Source organism: Leucopleurus acutus (assembly GCF_964270905.1).
Source record: "Leucopleurus acutus genome assembly, chromosome: 14".
Classification (NCBI taxonomy): Eukaryota; Metazoa; Chordata; class Mammalia; order Artiodactyla; family Delphinidae; genus Leucopleurus; species Leucopleurus acutus.
This window is the reverse complement of record NC_139156.1, coordinates 25,625,339-25,649,142: the sequence shown is the minus strand read 5'-3', so window position 1 is coordinate 25,649,142 and position 23,804 is coordinate 25,625,339. Positions and strand designations below refer to the sequence as shown.

General features: G+C 41.9%; 1 protein-coding gene across 2 annotated transcripts in view; it reads left to right on the top strand.

Moving 5' to 3' along the window:
- CNNM2 (cyclin and CBS domain divalent metal cation transport mediator 2) overlaps positions 1 to 23,804 on the top strand; it is a 137,889-nt gene that overhangs the window by 91,906 nt on the left and 22,179 nt on the right. For both annotated transcript variants that reach the window (XM_082854454.1, XM_082854453.1), the window contains exon 2: positions 22,900 to 23,043. In XM_082854454.1, coding sequence (XP_082710580.1) covers positions 22,900 to 23,043 — 144 coding nt within the window. The remainder of the gene's footprint in view (positions 1 to 22,899; positions 23,044 to 23,804) is intronic.

Sequence of the window (23,804 nt, the reverse complement as noted above, 5' to 3'; positions counted from 1 at the left end):
TGATACTTTGGTACCACATGAAAATTATTTTCTCCATCAACCTTTCCGTTAATGTTTAGCAGCCATTTATGTTCTTTGCCTGAATCAGTTTTCAACAGGCACTGGAAAATAGTATTGCTTTTTCTTTGAATGTGGGCTGATTTGTGTTCCCTGTAATGGTTGAAGGAGACCATCTAACATCTATATTATACCTTCTCTCAATTCTCTAAATTTGAGTTTTCTTTTTAAGTGGAATAAACCATACAAAGGATTTTTGAACAAACAATACAAAGTGCAGAATCATTAAAGATTTTTGTCCTCACTTTTCGTGATTCCCTTGCCCACTCCTAATTCAGTATAAGTTTTTGAGGTGTTTTTTTGGTTTGTTTTTTAATTGGAGTATAGTTGCTTTACACTGCTGTGTGAGTTTCTGCTGTACAGAAAAGTGAGTCAGCCATATGTATACATATATCCCCTCTTTTTTGGATTTCCTTCCCATTTAGGTCACCACAGAGCACCGAGTTCCCTGTGCTATACAGTAGGTTCTCATTTGTTATCTGTTTTATACATAGTACCATATATATGTCAATTCCAATCTCCCAATTCATCCTGTCCCCCCCCCCTTTCCCCCTTGGTATCCATACGTTTGTTTTGAGGGGTTTTTGTTTTTTATTTTTATTTATTTATTTATTTATTTAGGGCTGTGTTGGGTCTTCGTTTCTGTGCGAGGGCTTTCTCTAGTTGTGGCAAGCGGGGGCCACTCCTCATTGCGGTGCGCGGGCCTCTCACTATTGCGGCCTCTCTCGCTGCGCAGCACAGGCTCCAGACGCACAGGCTCAGCAGTTCTGGCTCACGGGCCCAGTCGCTCTGCGGAATGCAGGATCTTCCCAGACCAGGGCTCGAACCCGCGTCCCCTGCATTAACAGGCAGACTCTCAACCACTGTGCCACCAGGGAAGCACCTGTTTTTTGTTTTTTAAAGCAACTTGGCTTTTACTGATTCTTTCCAGAGGATTCATCATAGTTTCCATAGAAACAGGAATTTCTTTTTATTGTCATGAGTTTCTATAATATTTAAATTGCAGCATCAAGTGCAGATGTCATAAATAGGTTTGGGAACAAAAATAACCAATTCTTAGTAAACATTCTGTTTACTCTATGTGAGTACGGTGTGCAGAGTAGTAGTTTTACTAGCCAGAAGCTTTCAGTGTGCTGCGGGCCTCAGTTGGTGTGTTTCACAGGGAGATTGAGTGTGTCAGTTAACCAGCAAGTTGCCACATGGAGGTCCCTTGAGAGAGTCTACGATGTTATAATTTTACTTGTCTTTCACACTAGGCTCCTAGTTCCTTGACAGTGAAGACTAGTCTTATTTGTATGTGTTTGTTTTAATCCCTCATGCTTAGGACAGTGCCTAGCATGTAGTGAGTGCTCAATAAAAATATTTATTGAATGAATCCATGACCAGCACCAGAGGAGACCATATTGACCTCAAGTCAATTCTGATCTTAAACATAGTAATCGTCACAGTGTTTTTGCAAACGTCGGGGTTGGCATGGTTGTTGTATATAATTTATTCTTTCACTGGCTTTTCCTCTTCACGTTCCCTCAGTCTTTGAGTCTTTCTCTGCTCTGTGCCAGCTTCCTTCAATTTATGGTGTATGGCAGGCTACCTGTGTTCATTATTATCATTTCCAGTTTCCTGATCAAGATGCAAAAATGTGTAACAGTTCTGCTGCAATGGCGCTATGCACAAAGAGAGATGAGATTTCTAGGAGAATACAAAGTAGTTCCTTAGTTCTCTATTCTAGAGCTTAACCAATCCCAGGAACTGAAGTCTTCTGTTTCTTCACAGAGGAAATATGACAAAGGCAGTGGCTGTACAAGCTTCCTTCATGGGCCGCCCTCCCCACTGCCTCATCCAGTAAGCGGGAGCAACTACTTCTAGAGGTGAGAGGGGAGGGAGGACAATCTCCATAACCCATTTGAATCCACCCAGCTGCGAAGTTTTGGTTTTAAGAAACAGAGTGAACAATTTGTGGGATTGCTATGCTGAAGAACTTTAAAACTAAGCCTGCATAGGATTGAATGCTCAGGTGATGTAAATTACCCTTTTCATAGAAGCCCATAGCCTCTATTTTAAAATAAGCAGCTTGTAGCTGAATATTCCCAGTGATCCCAAGTTCCTATTTCTATAGATATTAATAGTATTATACATCTTCATTTGAGATGATTATTAGCTTCCAGAACCAGGAGAAAGTTCATCAAGAATATAATCATTATCGTTTATTGCATACGTGCTATGAGCCAGGTACTGTGTTAAATTCTAAACTTTTTCATTCAATTTTCATGGAAACTTGGGATTTTTATCTCTATTTCACAGATGATTAAAGTGAGAGGCCAAGAGAGGGTAATTGACTTGTCTTTGGTTACACAGCTAGTGTGTAGCAGAACCAAAGGATCCAAACCCAGATGTGTCTAATTTTAGTTTAAGCCCTTAGTCACTGACATGATTCTCTGGGGTCCCAGCACACATATGTGAGCTCTGAAACTGACTTTTTAGGTGAGGGATTAGTGACCAAGGATGACCTAGATTTTTCTGAATGTTGTCAGGAACCAAGGTGATGTTCTTATCAGGCAGTTGTACCTACTCCCAGAAAGCTTAAGACATGTTGTCATTTTGACCGAGGGGCAGATACCTCAAAAGGTGTTTGAAGAATCTTTGTGTAAGCAAATGAACGTTGACTTCTTTTGAACATTCATTCATTTACTAAGCTAAGTTCATTTCTCTCTCTCTCTCTCTCTCTTTTTTTTTTTAACTTGACAAACCATCATATTTCAATATTTGAGTCTCGGTTTCCAGGCTGAATTCATGTTGTGTATTTAAGAAGACAATGAAAATTCTTTGAAGATATTCTCAAGCCCAACAGGAAGGAGCACAGGGTTTGATTTGTACTTGTTTTTCAAGCTGGCTTCATCTGGGGACAAACTCTATTGTAACTTTTCTAGAATTTGGTGCCAATAGGAGCTGAAATAATAAAATCAGTAAAATTAAATTAAATAGGAAATGAGAGTCTTTTATGTACCAGGCCTTAGATTAGGTAAGAACAATTGGTCACTCTTCTGGGAAACTGTTGCTAAAAATTACAATCAACTGGTAGTCACTGATTGGCCTCGTTTACTGCATTGTGTCCCAGGAAGAAAAACAGTCTCCTCTTATGACAAGAGCTTGCAGAGATAATACTGTTTTTGTCCTCCTAATCTTCATCCCCCTTCTCATTTTCTTATGATTAATTTGAGCTATTTATTCAGCGTTTATTGACAGAATTATATACCTGGCACCGTGCTAGCTTATGAGGCTTTAGATATAAAGGAGAACTCTTGCCTCCAAGAATCTCACAATATAGTACAGGAGAGAGAATATTATAATACAGGATAATAAATCCTCTGGTGGAGCTAATGAAGGCTCTATGGAAGTGCTGAGACAGGACATCAAACCCAATTGGCATAGGTGAGGTTAGGAAGACTTCAAGGATGAGTCGATAGTTGAATTGTGTCCTTGAAGGAGAATCAGAGTAAAGGAGCCAAGGGAAGGACGGTGTTCTTGGAGAGGGAACCGTAAAATAGCACAGGAGAGTGACAGAAAGTGTTCTCTGCCATTGAATGACCAAAGATGTAGGAGATGAGGCTAGAGAAAGAGCTAGGGATCATGTCATGATAGCTTTGTAGGCCATACCAAAGTGTTTAAACTATCCCAAATGCAATGGGAAGCCATTAAAGAATGTTAAGCAGTAGAATAACACATTCAGATTTGCTTTTAAGAAAGATTACTATGGCATCAGGGAGGTGGCTTTGGGAGATTACATTAAAGTTAGAAAGAGAAGTTAGAAGGTTATTGCAGTTCAGAAGAGAAATATATATATTTTTTTGTATAAATTTATTTACTTATATTTTTTATTTTTGGCCGTGTTGGGTCTTCGTTGCTGCGCATGGGCTTTCTCTAGTTGCGGTGAGCAGGGGCTGCTCTTTATTGTGGTGCGCGGGCTTCTCATTGCGGTGGCTTCTCTTGTTGCGGAGCATGGGCTCTAGGCGCAAGGGCTTCAGTAGTTGTGGCACATGGGCTCTAGTTGTGGCTCGCGGGCTCTAGAGCGCAGGCTCAGTAGTTGTGGTGCACGGGCTTAGTTGCTCCACGGCATGTGGGATCTTCCCGGACCAGGGCTGGAACCCGTGTCCCCTGCATTGGCATGCTGATTCTCAACCACTGCGCTACCAGGGAAGTCCAGAAGAGAAATATTGAGGGCTTGTAACTAAGGTGAGCTGGTGTTGGGGATGCCTCGGAATATGGGAGCGATCCAATAGATATTTAGGAGGTGGTCTTAAATTTACAACTCAACAGCTTAACACAGTGTATAACCAGTTTGCCATGGCAGGGTGAAACTAGAGAAAAAGGAGGAATCTAAGATGACTCCCACAGTTTCACACTTGATATATTCTGGTACCATTAGTCAGAAAGAGGAATGGAAGTGAAGGAACAAGTTTGGTAAAGAAGATGATAGATTTAGTTTGGGGCGTGTTGAACTTGAGATGCTCATAGGACGAGTGAAGAGGATCAAGTAGGCAATTGGAATATTTTTATCTCTGAAGTTTAGGAGAGAAGATTAGACTGGGGATGGTGGTAGTACATAGATTTGATCCTTTTCAGTCTTTGTGTTCTGTCTACTTTTGTTACATTTACTTGATTAGTATGTAGTGAAAAGCAGATTTACCATAAAACTAATTAACCTTAAACTTAAATGCTTCTCACATGCATGGGCCCTAGCAAGATGTGTTTATTTACATGGTCATGTGTTTTTGTAAAATTTGCAAAATCCAGATATTTTAACTACAATTGATCAAAATTTCTCTCTTGGCATTTTTAATTACCCTCTTTCACTCTTTGTCTCTAATGTTGGAATGGTCCCAGGCGTTTTTTGGAATCTAGCTGTGGGGAAGTTGAGCTGGGGATACATTTAGTTTGGGTTTGCAGTCACTTCAATGTATAGTTATTGCTAGCCATCCCGGTGTAGGAATGACCTCGAGAAATACTCCTGCACGGTGCCAGCTCACCTGGTATTGTGACACAAAGGTACAAAACCAGCATTGTATTGAGATACCAGTGCCAGAGGTGTTAAGACACATTGGTATCATGGAAACAGAAGAGGATGAAATGTACAAAGCCAGAAACTGGTCAGTAGAAAAACTTCTGATGGCGTCTTAGCCTGAACATTGGCCTGATACAAAGGCTTGCGTGCTGGGACGTTTATTTGGAATAGGATTCCAGGGAGCAGGAGTTCAGGACAAGGGAAGTGAAATGGGAAGGAAGGGAAGAAAATTCAAGGATGTGATAGTGTGTTAACTTCGGCTACAGGCAACAGGTGTTCTTTCCTACCTAGGACTTCTATTTTTGAAAATATTTATGTATTTATTTGGCTGCGCCGGGTCTTAGTTGTTGCACTCGGGATCTTTTAGTTGTGGCATGCAGGATCTTTAGTTGCAGCACACGGGATCTTTAGTTGCGGCATGTGAACTCTTACTTGCGGCATGTGGGATCTGGTTCCCTGACCTGGGATCAAACCCTGGCCCCCTGCATTGGGAGTATGGAGTCTTAGCCACTGGACCACCAGGGAAGTCCCCTACCTAGGACTTTTAAAGGAGCCTTGTGAGATGCTCTCAGAATGGTGCTTGAATACAGAGGGGGACGTATTTTCCCATGGGCATTATTTCCTTCTCCGTTTAGGAGGAATCCCAAGGCAGAAGTGAGAGATGCAGTGAGCTGGGCCGTGAGCTGTATATGAGATGACGTCTGTTTGCACTGGTCACAAGGGCATGAAGCCGATCTGAGCCTGTGTGGAACTGGTCGCTGCGGCAGTGGAAGGGGTGAAAGGGGGTGAGCAATGGGACCGAGAGGATTTTGAAGCGGTGCTTAGGGGGCATCTAATGTTGACAGAGGATTCTGTTCTCATTCATTCCTAGTCAAACATTCTCTCGTTAGAATTATGTACAATAATGTAGTGCATGTGGTTATAAATCTCCATTCTTCTTTACTTTTTGATGGCAATCACACAAAATAGACTTTATCAGAATTATTGTTTGTAGGACACAAACTTTTGATGGTTACAAATTTCAGTCAACATGCTACTGTTAGCTGTTTCCCCTGTAGAACGTTTGGTCCTGTCCAAAACGTCCTGAGCATATTTGGTCCATGCCAAATGGTTTTGGACAAGACTGAATATCAAGGATATCTTACAGACATTTTGGATGGGACCAAATATCTGCTAACCAACTATTGCTTGCCAGAATTTTCCTATACATATACAATTTATACAAATAGGATCATACTATGTAAAATATTCCAGTTTTTTTCCCCTTAATCTATTTTGGGTAACTTTTCATAACAATTTAGGGAGATCTACTTTGATCCTGTTTTAATGGCTGCATAGTATTCCATTGTATGGATTTACGAGAACTTATTCAACCAGGCTTCTCTACTGATGGATGTTTTTCCTTATAGAAATACAAAAACCTGGGACTTCCCTGGTGGTCCAGTGGTTAAGACTCTGTGCTCCCAATGCAGGGGGCCCGGGTTTGATCCCTGGTCGGGGAACTAGATCCCATATGCTGTAACTAAGAGTTAGCATGCTGCAACTAAAGATCCCTCATGCCGCAACTAAAGATTCCACATGCCACAATGAAGATCAAAGATCACGCATGCTGCAACTAAGACCAGGCACAGCCAAATTAATTACTTAAAAAAAAGAAATACAAAAACTTCTTTCTTTTGTCTCTGACACATTTTTAAGAGATACTGGGAGGAAAGATAGATAATGGGAGTGGTGAGAAGGAATTGTGAAGGAATTTCAAACAGAAAATGTTTGGTTTTTAAAGTCATCTGATGTATCTTTTTTTTTTTTTTTTTTTTTTGCGGTACGCGGGCCTCTCACTGTTGTGGACTCTCCTATTGCGGAGCACAGGCTCCGGACGCATAGGCTCAGCGGCCATGGCTCACGGGCCCAGCCGCTCCGCGGCATGTGGGATCTTCCCGGACTGGGGCATGAACCCATGTCCCCCGCATCAGCAGATGGACTCTCAACCACTGCACCACCAGGGAAGCCCTGATGTATCATTTTTTCTCTTCTGTGGTGACGAAGTGCTTGAGGTTTCTAGGGACAAGAAAAAGAAGAGTGAAAACTTCTATTGTCTCAGGTCAGCAAGAAAAATACTCATTATTTTTGCTCCCTTTATATTTTTTCAAGTTTATTATTTGCTCAAAATTTGCAGATGGGATTAATGCACTGGATGAGAATTTGAACTAGATGACTTTTCATTTTTCCCTGCAACTCCAGGACTCAGTGATATTTTGATCATTTTGATAGCCCTTTCCCCTCATATCATGTGATTATTAACTATATGATAATATATAACTATTAACTTATATTAACTGTATAATAATTTAAAATAGCAATTCCATTTCCTCATTACAACTCGAGGTCATTAGGAAGGACTTCTGAAAAGAGGAGACTTTAGTAAGAAAAGGGGATAAGATTTTCCTTAATAAAACCAGCCTTTAGTTTTCCCTTTAAGCAGGTTTTAAAAGAAGAGATGACCTCACCTCTCTCCTTAAAATGCCTGCTCCTAAGGCAAATGTTTTAAGGGGTGGTTTCGTCTATAGTGTTTTTTGGCACGTCATCTGGACTAAGGTAATTTTTTTTTTTTTTGAAAAGTTAAAAATTCCTTAAGTTTTTATTCCTGGTATGACTACCACAATTTACAGGGCAATATACCTGATGTAATGAAAAGACAAAGACAAAGCTACAACAGATAAAAGACCTCAGGAATGTACATCTAATTGACACTACATTGCATTAACCAATAGCTGCACTTTTTGCAAGCTGTGGCTATGACCGTCCTGAACAAGAAGGGTTTCCTGTTTAAGCTGCAGTAACTTTTCTGACTGTGGATCATCGTTCCTTCTGTGGCAGATTTTTACAGTTCCTGTAATGCATTTGGGACGACTGTCTCAAAGTAACCTGCAGCTTTCCTGACAGCTCCCCACTCTCTCTCCTGCTAAGAACTGTAGCCCTTTTCTTCCGAGTTTTTAGAACTTTCTGCTACCATATCCATGGACTTAGGTAATTTTTATTCACTGTATCACAAGAGAACCATGTTTTTATGTCTGCTTTGTCTGATTACCGATCTTGCCTCCTTGTGTTGTAGAAATCATCCAAGAAATTAGTTCAGTTGACGTTAAGAGTTTTGGACTGCAAAACAAAGTTCTAAATGTTACTGATCCAAAGGCTAAGACCCAAGGAAGGAACAGAAGAGCAAATCATAAAATTAAAACACTGATAGTTGGCCTTACCTTAGCAGTGGAAGTATATTTCCCTTTTTTGAATCTCCTATTACTGGGTTTGTTGGGCAATTACTAATATTTTGAGCTGTTACCTCACTAAGATGGTCAGTTCTTATTTATCATCCTTATGAAAGCTACAAGTCTAAAGGAAAGACAGAAATAGACTCATTGGTTCTAAAATAAGCCCCGCAGTTTTATAGAACTACTTATCTCTTGGGAAAGATAGGAAGGTTCCCATCATCTCAGCCTGAAAGCCATCCTTTGTCTTAGCCACGTTTTCCATTGCTGATCATTTACTAGGAAAACATTCCAGTGAGTGTACAGTGAGTGGTACAGACCACGAAAAAAGATGAAGTGGAGATGCCCGGCATGCCTCACTATTTATAAGAAAATATTTCCCCAAAAGATGGGAAAATCCAAGTCTTTAAATACTCTGGGAGAGGAGAATAATGGAAAAAACTCTTCAGTTTCTATCCTGTTGGTTCATAAGATTTTTCTCACAAATCTTTTGGACAGGCCATTAAGCAAGTCACATAGTGACTGGAATCTTCTATTAATTGCCTCACTTTGGGTTTCTGGCTAACGTATCTGGCAGCAAGACTGAAGAACAAGCAAAAGAGAATGAACAGCTGGTGGTGGTGTGGGAATGTGAGGCCATCTATTATTTGTGGCCTGGAATCCTGAGTTAGGTGGGAGGACCACAGGGCTGTCCTTAATAGGATAATCCACGTGGATGGTTTAATAAGTAAATGATTTGGCTTCTTGTCTTTAAATACAATTGCAGTTTAGTCTAGGTTAATTTTTTGTTCTGAAAATTTAGTTTCCTTGCTATTTCTACCAGGAAGTTCATTCAGCAGGTCTCTCTGGAATTTAGTGCATATATTACTACATAATATTAGTTTGTCTTCCTAGACAATCAGTCACCCATGGTCTTGGGTTTGGGAAATATTACTTAGTCTAATCCTAGTCTAATCCTGGTTTTTCTTTTTGGCCACGCCACGTGGCTTGAGGGATCTTAGTTCCCCAACCAGAGATTGAATCTGCGCCCTCGGCAGTGAAAGTGTAGAGTCCCAACCACTGGACTGCCAGGGAATTCCCTATTCCTAGTTTTCCTTTGGTATCTGCCTTCTAAATCCCTTTGTGGTGTGGATCCTGAGTAGGTCAGTCATGGTTCAACAAGCAGAACCAGTAGAAGACAGATACCACATTCATTAAGGAATTTTCTTAGAAGGGGCAAGCTTATGTAATTGCAGAGGCTGTCTAAGAGAAAGTACAGCGTTTGTAGGGCAGGCCGTGAGGGAGGGAAGGTCATGAGCAGGTGGAAACCCCACGGGTGTGGTCTGCAGCAGCTTTCGACAGGTGGAACGTCTCCTCTCTCTCTGAAAGCCTTCACCCTGCTTTTAAGGCCTTCAGTAGATTGAGCCCGTCCCACCCAGGATAGCTACCCTTAAAGTCGACCCATTAGGGACTTTAACTACATCTGCAAAATCCCATCCCAGCGGCACCTAGATTCACGTTTAATTGAATTACTGAGGGCTGTTACCTATCCAAGTTGACACATCAAAAATCCATCACATTCAGAGAAGCCAGAGGAGCTGCCTGGAAAATACTGCCACAGAGGTGCTTCTGCAGACATTTATTAAATCAGGGCTGGTATCTCTGCTGCTTTTTATAAGCAGTCCCATCTGAGCATTCACAGTTGTAGAACTGCCTGCTGTGTGCCTCAACCAGGGGAGCCTGGTTAGTTAATCTTGTGAGGACTGAAGCCCACTCTTGAGTTTTCAGAAGTTGCGTGTAAAACAGGTTTTTGTTGACTGAAAAATGTTTTCCTACTGATCACCATTTTGTGAGTTTTAAAATATTTGTTTACACTTAAAAGCTAAAGCTTAAGAGCCACTGTCAGTGGAAAACTAAGCACTTACTTTACCAGAGAAGCTATTAACAGGGTTTGTTCTGGGGGTTGGAAAGGGAAGGGAGTGTGGCTGTAAAAGGGCAACGGGAGGGGTCCTTGTGGTGATGGAAATGTTCTGTACGTTACTGTGTTGATGTCAGTGTACTGGTTAAGGTGTGCTGTCACACAATTTGGTTTTGCAAGATGCTCCCAAAAGTATGTGGGATCTTGGGTGAAAACACATGAGACCTTTCTGTTATTTCTTACAACGGCATAAGAATGCACAGTTATTTCAAAATAAAATTCTATTAAAAATGATCCATTTTATAAGGCAGTCCTTTTATAATATGATTAATCTTTTTCTAATCTGTCTTTTTTTTTTTTTTTTTTGTGGTACGTGGGCTTCTCACTGCTGTGGCCTCTCCCGTTGCGGAGCACAGGCTCCGGACGCGCAGGCTCAGTGGCCATGGCTCACGGGCCCAGCCGCTCCGCGGCATGTGGGATCTTCCCGGACCGGGGCACGAACCCGTGTCCCGTGCATCGGCAGGCAGATTCCCAACCACTGCGCCACCAGGGAAGCCCTAATCTGTCTTTTAAAAATAGTCATGTTTTCTTAAGGAGGTAGACATGTATATGTCTTAGCCCTATGCTCGAATAAACTACATACTCAATATATATTTGAGTGGATGAAAATATGCCTGATGGGAAAATTGTAGGTGATTTTTTACAAAACATTTTTATATTAAACACAACGTAGAAGCTTAAATTCTTAGATGAAATATTGAGCATACTGTAAAAAGATGGAGTCTTCACTCTGTAATAATGATGACCGAGAAAAGATGTGATTTACTACCTCAAAAAATAAGGCCAGACGTAACCTAAAACATAAGTCTAGAGGAAACCTCTAGAAATGTGCAGGAGGTAGTTAGCTGTAGGACAAATACTATTTTAGCCTGGAAAGTTGTATAGATTGAAGGTAAAACTACTTTCGAAGGATTCAGATCAGTGTGTGGATTCGCTCATTTAGTGAATATTTGCATGCCTCTGAGGTGCCGGGCAGCTATCTGTAGTTTCCATGTATTTCAGGAACTTTTCCAGATGTAAATGCTGATGTCCTTGAAGGCAGCCACACCTTCCCCAAATCTCCATGGATACAGCTGTCAAAATCTGAGAACCACGTGGACTGGATTTTCTCAGTGTATGTTTCTAATCTTACTGCATCAGAGATATTTATGGAGAAGTGAAATTCAACCAGTCAAAAATAATAGTAACATTCTAAAGATATCTACAAACATAATTCTTTTAAACATTGATTGTCTTAAAAGATATGTTCAACCTAATGTTTTTCTCTTTCAGGTATTTCTTTTTTTTTTAATATTTATTTATTTATTTGGCTGCGCCAGGTCTTAGTTGCGGCACGTGGGATCGTCGTTGCTTCGTGCGGGACCTTTTTTTTTTTTTTAGTCGCGGCATTCAGGATCTGGTTCCCTGACCAGGGATCGAACCCGGGCCCCCTGCATTGGGAGCACGGCGTCTTAGCCACTGGACCACCAAGGAAGTCCCTCAGGTATTTCTATTTTAGGGATACAGAATAAGAAACTACAGTTAAGAGTGGGCAGGTGGGACCAAACTTAGTTTAAATGTTAAGAAACAGGTATTTATAGCAAATAGAAGGAAGCCTGGGACAATCAGAGAGGTAACCTCCAGGGAGCAGCATTGAGACTGGGCCCTGGTAAACCCAACCTAGGTGCTCCGACTCCTGGGGGCTCCCTGCTCTGTGCCCAGGTCTCTGCAGTCAACCTTCAGGGAAGGCATAGGCTTTGCTTCTGTTTGTTTTAAGTCCCTTAGAGGCTGAGCACCTCCGTGAATGATTGCCCTTCTTACTTTCAGAGCTTGGTCAACGAATTTCCCTGAAAGCGGTTATAATCTAAATTAGTAGATAAATTCGGGTTCTACCCAGGAAACGGCCCTATTAAGAAATACTGTCTGCATCAAAAACTCCTACCCTCACCCTCCAAAATTAGATTATTTTTTAGGAAACCATGATTCCATATTCCACCCTAGTAAACCTCCTGGCAGATGTGACCTAACTGGGAGTGTCGATGGCCGAGGAACCCCACATACCTGGAGCTGAGAAGCTGTCCTGCTAGGGAGATCTTGGTCAGCCACTTAGCTGGTGGCCACTGGAATTTTTAGAAGTAGTAAAACTTCTGATAAAAGAGGGCTTTTGTCTCCTGGAATAGCAACAGTTATCATCACTTAAAACCAGTGTATTTCTATATACAGCAAGTGCTTCTATAGATATACTCCTGAATTATTTATACAGGACTATTTTAAGATCTGTGTCACATTTTTCTGGTGTATTTTATGGTGGGAAAATTCAGTTGGAAAAAATGCACTTAGCTGTGGCTGGGATGGTGAGGTAAAATAAGTACTTAAAAAACATGAAGGTTGTGGGGGTTTTTTTTTAGCTTTAAACAGGACAGAAATAGCAAGGTGATAGCTCCCTGAATGAAATCGTGTTGCTTCTCCTTAAGCAAACTTTACCATTGTACTCATGTCATAATACTAGATCTATCACCGTGTGAGTCAGTAGAAGATGTGCAAGGCATGTGTAAGAATTCGTCCATGTATTCATTACAGAAATCTGTGAGAAAATAGCTGCTTTTGTGTACTATAGCTTGTTATTCAGGGTTTCTTTTTCTTTTGATTTTGCACCTGTTGAACTGAGAGGGCGATGGATAGGGTAAGGACCTATCTACTGTTAAGAGTAATGTGGGTGTAGAGACCCAGGCACTCCCCGGGCCCAGGTGTAGCTGAGGCGGGGCTGTGTTAGGGCTGTGTGTGCAGGAGTCGGGCTCCTGTGATCGTTGATCACTTCCCCTGAGGAGAGGCTCCTTCTTACCTCTTCTGTGGGGATGAGGAAAACCATGGAGGTTATGATTGGACAAAATCAAGTCATTTGATTGGCCGGGACAATGAGAGCATAAGAGGAGTATGATGGCCTTTGAACCCCACTCGAAGACGTTTTCTTTTAAATTTAGCTGTGGATGGGAAGCGAGCACTTTTTGAGTAATAGGATGATATGATTGTGTTGCGGTTTAGTAAGTATTACCTTTGTGTATGTAGGAGTGTTAGGTTATCATGCTAGGCTTGGTGGGGCCTGCGGATGAAGAGTAAGACAAAGATGAATAACACAGAGGTCCCTGTGGTCAAGGAGTTTATGATCTAAGCAGGGAAACAACTAACCTTGTGGTAAATGAGGTTCGAGTACACGGGCAGCGTTGTCAGCTGAGGAGGGGCCACGTTTCAGAGATTTGAAGGCTGCCGTCCTGCCTCATCCCTGCCCAGGTTTCTCGTCTAGCTCAATGCCTCTGGCCTTCATTTCCTCCTCGTGTGCCACTGCGTATACATCTTACGAGATCTTGGTAGCTCTCGCCTCAGTTTGCCTCTTACAAAATGCAAGACCCAGACCTGAACACACTATTCCACATATGGCTAAATGTAGTAGGAGCATTGCTTCCCCTTTTCTGAGGTTGTATTGCCACTGAGTCATGATGAGATAATATGCTGCTGGACCACCAGGTCATCTATTTTACGGGGACCTGCTATTAACACAGAAGGGGTTGCCGACAGGTCCTACCTGGGAGGCCACAGGCAGGCCTGTATTCCCCTCGGAACCTGCTTACGTCTGCTTATCCGACTTAGCTGCTTCTCCTGTCGCGCCCTGGCGCCTTCCTGCCCCTGCCTCCCATACCCCTGAAGTCCCCTCTAGTCCCTCCTGGGTGGTAGTTCTGTAACTACTCCTTGAACTATGCATTTTCTTTCTTTTTGTTTTTTTTGATGTGGACCAATATTTTTAAAAGTCTTCATTGAATTTGTTACAATTTGGCTTCTGTTTTATGTTTTGGTTTTTTGGCCGAAAGGCATGTGAGATCTTAGCTCCCTTACCAGGGATCAAACCCACACCCCCTGCATTGGAAGCGTGGAGTCTTAACCGTTGGACCACCAGGGAGGTCCCTGAACCGTGCATTTTATACACATTATTGCATGTAGGTATCCATCCATTCATTCACTCTTCGTTAAAAAGGGGAAAAAAAGGGTGGGGAGAAATGGAGAGAAGAGGCAAAGGTGATTTAGAGTTTTAAGCCTGGGTGGTTGGAGATCTAATGGCATCATTTCCAGAAGTGGGTATTCAAAAGTGGTGTTATTTGGGGGAGGACAAACCAGACTCTGTCTAAAGACACAGGCCTTTTTCTCTCCGGTGAAGGCTCCCTGGCAGAAGCAGGCCAGTGTGTGTCCCTGTTAGAAGTAGGAAGGGCTGTTCTGGAAATCACAGTGGGTGGCACTGAGATGATAATCTTCGGATTCTTCATCTATGACCTTTCTTATCTTGAGCATCTTTTGTCACCAAAATCATCTTTCACAACCTTTTGAGCACATATACTTTTGACTCTTTTCTGCTTCTTGAAGTGGTTTTTAAAAAGTTTGGCTTCCAAAACACTGTTCTCTCTATTCTCTGCTCACTCCACCGGCCCCTCCTTCTCAATCTCCTTTTTGGCTGTATCTCCACTTCCTGCCCTATGAGACATTGGCCTGCCCCAGGCTCAGTGCTGGGATCTTTTCTCTGCCCACACCCTCTCTCTCGGTGATCTCCTCCAGTGTCTGGCTTCACTAGCCTCTCTTCTCTGGGGGTTCTCGCTCTTCATCTGTAACCCACATGTCTCGCTCGCTCTCTCGTTCTCGAGTTCTGACGTAGGTATGTAACTGCCTGTTTGACATTTCCACTAGGATGTCTAGTAGGCATCTTGAACTTAACCTGTCTAAAACTGAATTGATTTTTTCCTTCCAGACGTGTACCTCCCACAGTCCTTCTTGGCAACTCTATCCTTTCCACGGCTCAGGCCCCAAAACCTTAGAGTCAGCCTTGGCTTGTCTCCTTCTCTCCCGCCTACATTCAGTCCATCAGCAAAACCTGTTGGCTCCTTCTAAAATATATACCTGGGAATCTAAGTACTTCTCATCCCCTCCACTGTTAGTTAGCATCTGGTTCCGGTCACTATCTCCTCTCACTGGGATTGCTGAAATAACTTCCTTCCTTCCTTCCTTCCTTCCTTCCTTCCTTCCTTCCTTCCTTCCTTCCTTCCTTCCTTCCTTCCTTCCTTCCTTCCTTCCTTCCTCCCTCCCTCCCTCCCTCCCTCCCTCCCTCCCTCCCTCCCTCCCTCCCTCCCTCCCTCTCTCTCTCTCTCTCTCCCTCCCTCCCTCCCTCCCTCCCTCCCATCCTCCCATCTTTATTGGGGTATAATTGCTTTACAATGGTGTGTTAGTTTCTGCTTTATAACAAAGTGAATCAGTTATAATTCAAAAAGAGTCATGTACCAAAATGTTCATTGCAGCTCTATTTACAATAGCCAGGACATGGAAGCAACCTAAGTGCCCATCATCGGATGAATGGATAAAGAAGATGTGGCACATATATACAATGGAATATTACTCAGCCAGAAAAAGAAACGAAATTGAGCTATTTGTAATGAGGTGGATAGACCTAGAGTCTGTCATACAGAGTGAAGTCAGAAAGAGAGAGACAAATACCGTATGCTAACACATACATACGGAATTTAAGAAAAAAAAAAGTCATGAAATAACTTCTTGATTGGGTTTCCTTTTTCCCGGCCCTGCCTTTCCCGCTGCATCTTTCTCCCACCAGCTGCCAAGCCTTTTCTCACCACAGCAGCCAGTGATCCTTTCAAAACAATACAGATCAAGTCACTCTTCAGCTCAGAACCCTCCAGGGACTTCCGATCTCCGAGTAAAAGCTAAAGTCCTTGTGATGGTGGCATGATCTGCCTGCTGCCCGCCCCCACCCCCATCTTTGATTCTTCCTCTCTTGCCCACTCTGTTCCAGCCACACCAGCGTCCTTGCTTTTCCTCAAGCACGCCAGGCCTCCCCTCTTCAGCGCGCCATTGTTCCCTCCACCTGCAGCATCTTCCCCAGCCCCTTACTTACTTCATTTGGCTGTTTAACGACCGTCAGCTCAATGTCCCCTTTCCCTTGGCCAGCCTAAATTAAATAATTCGGCCCCTGCATTTTTGTTCTCCACAGCACACTTTATACAATCTGACATGCTTTCATACCATCTCTTTCCCTTAGTGTCTGTCTCCCCTGCTAGAATGTTCCTTGAAAGCCAGAGCTTTGTTTTGTTCCCTGAGGTATGAGCCTGGCACATAGTAGGCATTCAGTAAATGTTTACTGAGTGAATGAATGGATTGGTGTGAGTATAGTTCATTGATACATACATAGCATTGTGTTTTCTGGATTATAAATTATGTTCATAAACATTAGCTCATTGATCAGTTTGTTCACTTTTTGTAAGTCAGACTAAATCTAACTCTAATGCTATTTAAAGTGTATTGACTTCCTTGATGACTAATATGCAAACTGGTTTCCTTGGGAGATCTTAAGTATGGCCATTCAAATCTATCCTCCATCCCGTTTTGTTTTAGTGATGGGGGCCCTGAATTCTGATTTACAGAGCATTTCTTTCTTTTATCACTAGTTCCATAGAACAGCGGTCCCCAACCTTTTTGGCACCAGGGACCGGTTCCGCGGAAGACAGTTTTTCCACGGACGGGGGTGCGGGATGGGGGGATGGTTCAGGCGGTAATGCGAGCGATGGGGAGCGGCAGATGAAGTTTTGTTCGCTCGCCACTCACCTCCTGCCGTGCGGCCTGGTACCTGTCCTCGGCCCGGGGGTTGGGGACCCCTGTCATAGAACTCACTCTAAGGAACTTTATTAATTCTTTTCTTTTCTTTCTTTCTTTTTTTTTGCGGTACGCGGGCCTCTCACTGTTGTGGCCTCTCCCGTTGCGGAGCGCAGGCTCAGCGGCCATGGCTCACGGGCCCAGCCGCTCCGCGGCACGTGGGATCTTCCCGGACCAGGGCACGAACCCGTATCCCCTGCATCGGCAGGCAGATTCTCAACCACTGCGCCACCAGGGAAGCCCCTATTAATTCTTACTTATTGAGTTATTATAATTCTTTTGTTAGATAAACTGGGAAATGTTTAAAAACAAAGGCATATCAAACGCTTCATTTGCCCTACCCTTCTTTAAGTGAGGGGCCACGACACTGCACAACCTCGGGGGAACCATTAGGCCTTGCATTCTGTGCCCCTACAGCGGTGTGACACGGCAGCCATGGCAGATATAAGGCGTTTGGCTTTGGTTTCTCATGGCTGAATCTTCTGTTTGTTTTCCTCCTGCTGTTCGAGTGGCATTTAAGACTCTGCCTTGCGCTTGCATTGTTAGGTCTCTTGGACTACCGCCTGTCACTTGTTATTAGTGCAGCTGTGTCGAGTTGTTCCTAATTCCATTCTACTTCATCTACCCTCTTGGCTTCCCTCCTTAGCTATTTCACTTACTCTGTCTACTGTTCCATTTCACTTGATTGACATCAAACTTGTATGATAGCCAACGAGTCCATATTTTCATCAGGCAGTTAAGGTACCCTTTGCCAGCCTAATCACTATCTAGTTAATTATTTCTATCAAAATACAAATGGTATCTGTCATTCAGAATTCGAGCCTAGCGTCGTGGTAAGGTTAAAAAATGGGAGTGTGGCAACCTGCTACCATTCTGGGCTGATGCTCCAGAGAGAATAGGCAATACTTTGATTTAGGGAGCAGTGAGAGCAGGCAGAGGCAGAAATTCGATCCCAGTTTTACTGTGTGTAGATGATTTGACTTAGCACACCTCACAATGAAGACATGTTCTTGTAATTTCATCTGTGCAAGTGCCCTGTTTTGAGCACGTAGCAGTTAAAATCTAGGTGATTATTTCATAATAGCTTGCTTATGATACTGAATTTGAATAGAAATATATTGATAGAGTCCTGTACTCTGAAGAGAGGCCTGCATAGATTCTCTTAGGTCTGACTTAGTGATCCCTTAGTGATCTAGGACCAGACTACGTGAAGAGAGGCTATGGGTATAAAGTTCAGGACAGTTGGAAATGACATGCATTCTGCAAGACCTCTTATAGCTAGCAAAAAAGGGCTGTCTCCAAGCCCTAATGTCTGCTTTATTCTGTATATAGTTAATCAAGTTTATTTAATCCATGTATGTTTAAAAGTTTTAGTGCTACTTAATGCCTATAATTACATATTGTGCTGATTGCTGTGTTTTCATTCTTTGGAGGTTAAGAATCCAAAAAAATTCTAGTTTTTGGTTTATAAATGCCTTTTATTAGTTTCCCCCAAATTGCTTTGCTGCTTTCAATCCTGGCTTAATGCCTCCAACACTCAGGTTCAGAAGGATGCTCTTTGAGCTCAGTTTTTAAAATTTCTGCATTGACAGGTTTACATTTTCTTTTTGATTGCTCCGTGGATGAGGCCAAAGACTGAACTCCCTGCAGCGAATGGTTAAGTGGGGGAAGAGGTACCTTGTATCGTTGTCCTCCAAAAGCATGATTAGGGAAGAGGGGTATCATTTTTTTTTTTTTTGTACTGCTTAGTGGGAAGAAGGTTCAAAAAACAAGACTTCTCACCAGGAATTCCAAAGCTAAAAATATGTGGCTCTGGGGCAGATGAAGAAGTTTCAACATTGGAGGTGGGGGTGTGAAAGGGAACAAGTGAGCTTGGAAGAAAACTCAATAATTTTCAATCTCAGAAGCCTACCTTACATGAATAATTTCTCCGAGAGTAAGGCTCTTTCCAGTCAGATCTGTTGGTGCTGCTGAGCTGGTATTTCAAGTATGTCCATCTGCATTTAAACGAATTGCTCCAAGACAATCTGATTATGCGGTAGTTACTTTGGTGAGAATAGCGCCTCAGTGGAATGGAAACTTCATTTTGAGTCTAATATTAGACCTTGCTTTGGAAAATTCCTTTTAAATGATCACAAGCTGGGAATAGCAAAAGAATTTAACTTTCGACAGACAGCATTCACCAAGAATTTTTAACTGCTTATGTTTGGGTCCTTGGGAAAGCAGATGTGAGAAACTGACCGGACCAAATTGACTAGACTAGAATCGACTTGAGCTGATGCAGTGTTTATATCTATTGCTGATAAGTTTCCCTGCTAGTCTCATTTGCTCAAAATATTTTCATTCTTTGAGCGTGAGCATGCTAAGGATGCAAATTGTTAGGAGGCCTAATTGTCTAACGATCTAAGCTTCTAGGCCTCCAGACATTGTTGCGTATAAAGGGGTCTGAGGCAGAGCGGAAAAGGGCGGACAAGCTCTACAGAACCACAGCCAGTTTCTGAGTAAGTGCTGGGAACTTGATCAGACCTGGCCTTCAGGATATTTTTAGTTTGTCTGGCTGATTGTGTCTGAGCAAACTCACCCAGTTTGAAGTTTTAAGTAAACTTCATTTAAAGGACACCCCCTCACTCCATCCCCCCACCCCCCCGCAAAAACCCAAAAACCTCACCCTGACATTAAAAAAAATAATATACGTGTTAACTGATCATGAAATTTCCAGATATCATGTCTCCTTGGCGTAACCTAAGGATAAGTTTCAGATGCCTTGCGTGCCTTGGGTTGGGAAAACCAATAGTGGTGTTTGAGATAAATTTAATATTTTAAAAGATCTTTCTGAAATTGAAATGCATCTTTTAACCACAGTGTACATTTAGTGTAGTAGGGTTTTTTTTTTCTTACTAAGCTGGCAATAAGTTGATGGTGCCTTAGAATTGAGGAGGAATATTAATAAATTAATAGGAGCTACCATTTATTGATCACCCAGTGGATCCCAGGCGCTGTCTTTGCTAGGCACCAACATTATCTCTGACACTCACGATAATCCTGTGTGGCAGCGACTATCATGAATGAGCCTGGGTTTAGAGGAGACTGAGGCTCAGAAAAGTTAGGTAGTTTGCTCACGATCACACTGCTGGTGATGGCTGAAGTGGCAGTGCTGGAGTTCACATCCAGGACTGGTCAGCTTCACAGCACGTGTTCTTCCTTGTAGGTTATATCTTTTTGATGTTTACTATATTTGAAATTAAACCTGAGAAATTTTCAACATTTACTTATTCGTTTTTAAGGGACAATCATAAATCCATTACATGTTAACATAAACAACATTTTTATTAAAAATAACTTTTTTCCAAAACATAGTGTCATTGTTTACCTTTATGTGTATCTCTTTATTATCTAGCTAAACGGAGGGCAGCTGGATTCTCTTCTGCGTTCAGTCTGTGCTGTAGACTGTTTTAATTGAAGTATGTGAAGAAAATCTGGCCTCACACAAATATGTATTTGGAAAAGGAGGGGCATTTTAATAGGCTTTTTGAAGAATTGTGTATGTTCTTCCTTGATAATATGCCCAAACTCCCCAAGTGATAGTTTCTTAAAGGTTAGTTGCAATATAGAATCTGAAACTATGGCAGTGGACTTTTGGTGCACTGTTACATTAAAATCTTTTGGTCTGGAATCTTCCTTACAGAAGAATTCTGAATAATGTGTGTAGCTACCCTCTGACTCCAGGAAGTAGAGCTTAATTCCTACCACTCACCCCTCCCTGGGAGTGGGCTAGACCTAGTGACTCGCTTCCAAAAAGTAGAATGAGGGAAAGGGAAAAATTAGTAACTTTGTAGTGGAGAAGAAACCTGGGAAACTCTACCTTAACCAAGTGGTGAAGGTGAACATCGCCTGTGATGTCATGTGGCTGCCATGTGAGCCCCGATGGGATGTAACTAGAAAACTCATAATCCCAGTCTAATCGTGAGAAAGACATATCCAGACAAGAGGTCATTCTGCAGAGTACCTGACCAGTGCTACTTGATGGTCAAGCTCATGAAAAACGAGGGGGGACTGGGAATCTGTCACAGAACAGAGGAACCTGGGAAGACATGACAGCTAAATGCAATACGGTGCTCTGGATTGGACACTTGAACAGAAAGAGAACATTAATGGAAAAACTGGTGAAATCCAAATAAAATTTGGAATTTACTGAATATTACCATATCAATGTCAGTTTCTAGTTTTGATGACTATATCATGGTAAAGTAAGATGTTATCAGTGGGGAAGAAATTGAGTAAAGGGTATACAGGGACACTACTGTCTTTGCAACTTTTCTGTAAATCTAAAATTACTGCAAAATAAAAAGTTTTTAAAAATCCACTGTTATGTATTGCATTCTGAATAAATCATTTACCCATGCGTGATTTGGTGACACCATGGCCATGGTCATTTGGAAAATACTTGTTCACAGAGTTATGCAGATCTTTGAAATGTTGACACATTTTATTGTTCAGTGCTTTCAAAATCTCATTTGTTAATAGCACCCCCCTGTCTCATCAGAAAAGTCTTTACTGAGAAGCTCTCAAGCTCATGGCGGTGGATACAAGTTTCCCAAAATTCTAATTTTCCCTTGAAAGCTCAGCTGTTATCTTTGGCAGCAAACACTGCTGTTGTTTTCCTTAATGTAACAGGCTCATCTTGTTCATTTTCAAGAAAATGTCTGCCAGATACCAAGTCTAAATAATCATAGTTTGTTTGGTAGCCATTCTTTCAAATAAAAAAGATGTTCAGTGGGAAAAAGTGGCTGATCCAACTTGCAACTCAAACAATTTGCGTTGAGTCATTCTCCTTAAAACAGTTTGAGTCCTTTTCCTCAGAACAACTATCGTACTTGAGAATGCAACAGAAGTGTTCTACCGTCCTTCGCAATTTGTCACATACAGTATTGAAAGACAGGTCCCGGGAATCAAGGTTTAATGAAGCTTATAACTTTTACTGCTTCATCAAGGATATTCTTTTTGTCGTTGTCTGAAAAGAATTATTTTATTTTTAAATTTTTATTGAAATATAGTTGATTTACAATGTTGTGTTAGTTTAAGGTGTACAGCAAAGTGATTCAGTTACATATATATGTATATATATATATACACACATATATATATTTATATACTTTTTAAAATTCTCTTCCATTATAGGTTATTACAAGATATTGAGTATAGTTCCCTGTGCTATACAGTAGGTCCTTGTTGGCTGTCTATTTTATATATGGTAGTGTGTATATTTTAATCCCACACTCCTAATTTAAGGGATATTCTTAAGAGGAACTAATTTTTTCCCCTCTGTGTGTGTGTGTGTGTGTGTGTGTGTGTGGAGAAGGCAGTGACCACTAGCATAGTGACCACCACTACCGCTGCCTTGATTTGTGCGCAGGCACTTTACACCCTTGGTGCAAATATCAACACAGTGGAAAATTCCAGGAACATTTTAGTGTTCTAAATGAACATAGTTTGACCTTTCTGACTCTCCTAAAAGGGTCTTGGGCACCCCTAGGGGTCCACAGACCACACTTTGAGAACTCTCCTAAAGTAAAGTAGCAGTTGCTAAAAGGTCACAAAGGAAGAGCTGACATAACCGAAGACCAAATCCATCAGGAAGCAAGTGGTAACATGGTGGTACCATGTGTGTAGACGATGATGCTCTTCTGGATTAACTGGTCTTACTTTTTATGGCCCATGAAGCTTTTCCATTTGTTTGTGGTATTTCCAAACCATTTTTAAATGCTGAAAGATAGACTTTGATAATCTTGTATCTGTGTTCGCTGCTATTTTTACCATCATCATTTGTAAGACTTCATTCAGGAAATTCTGAAAATTACCTCTTTGTTTTCTTTTCTTTAAAGGTAAATCTCACCTGGCTATTGTGCAGCGAGTAAACAATGAGGGAGAGGGGGATCCATTTTATGAAGTTCTGGGAATTGTCACATTAGAGGATGTGATTGAAGAAATCATCAAATCTGAGATTCTAGATGAAACAGATTTATACAGTGAGTACCATCGCCTGAGTGTAATTTTCCAAAACCTTTGCTTTTATTTGTCATGTTGTTTGTGAGTCATCTGACATCTCTCCAGCTGTTGTCTGCCTGTTTCTAATTATGCACTGTGTGTGTAGGCTGGGTACCACCTACCAGTATATTCCAGTCGCTTCATCAGAGAGGAAGAAGAGGCAGGTCCTGTAGTGTCAACAGGCCATGTTTTTTTTGAAAAGCCAACTGCTTCTAACTATTGATTTGGGCATTGCTTGCCCTGAACAGAAAACTCCATTCCTGGTTTTCACATTTATTTTACATCTGGAGGGAGACTTGTTCTTTACTAAATTTGCATTTTACACAATTAGGCAAATTGTTTTCAGATAAATTTCTGTCTGTACCTATGGTCATAATTCAAATACTTAAGAAGTGAGGGGGGATTGTTAAATTGATGGATAGCAACTGTTGAAATGTCTCTATTCCAGGACCCATGGGCCAGGGTAGAGGTGAGGTTTGCAGGCATAGTTTTGCTGGGGCAGTGGTGGTGCAGCAGGGTATATATAGAGAAAGCAGGACGGGTTAGGGTACACAATAAAAAATGTGTTTTTCTTGTTCTGTGCTTCTCTGCCTTTTGAGAGGTGGTCTTGGATCGGGGCAGGGGAAGGGAAGTATCCACACCTGTTTGCCCAGGAGTCGGCTTGATTCTGGGCTGAGTGTCGAACATGAATCTTGTCTCATTAAAGTCCACAACTGTTGGACTGTGGAGCTTAAACCCTCTT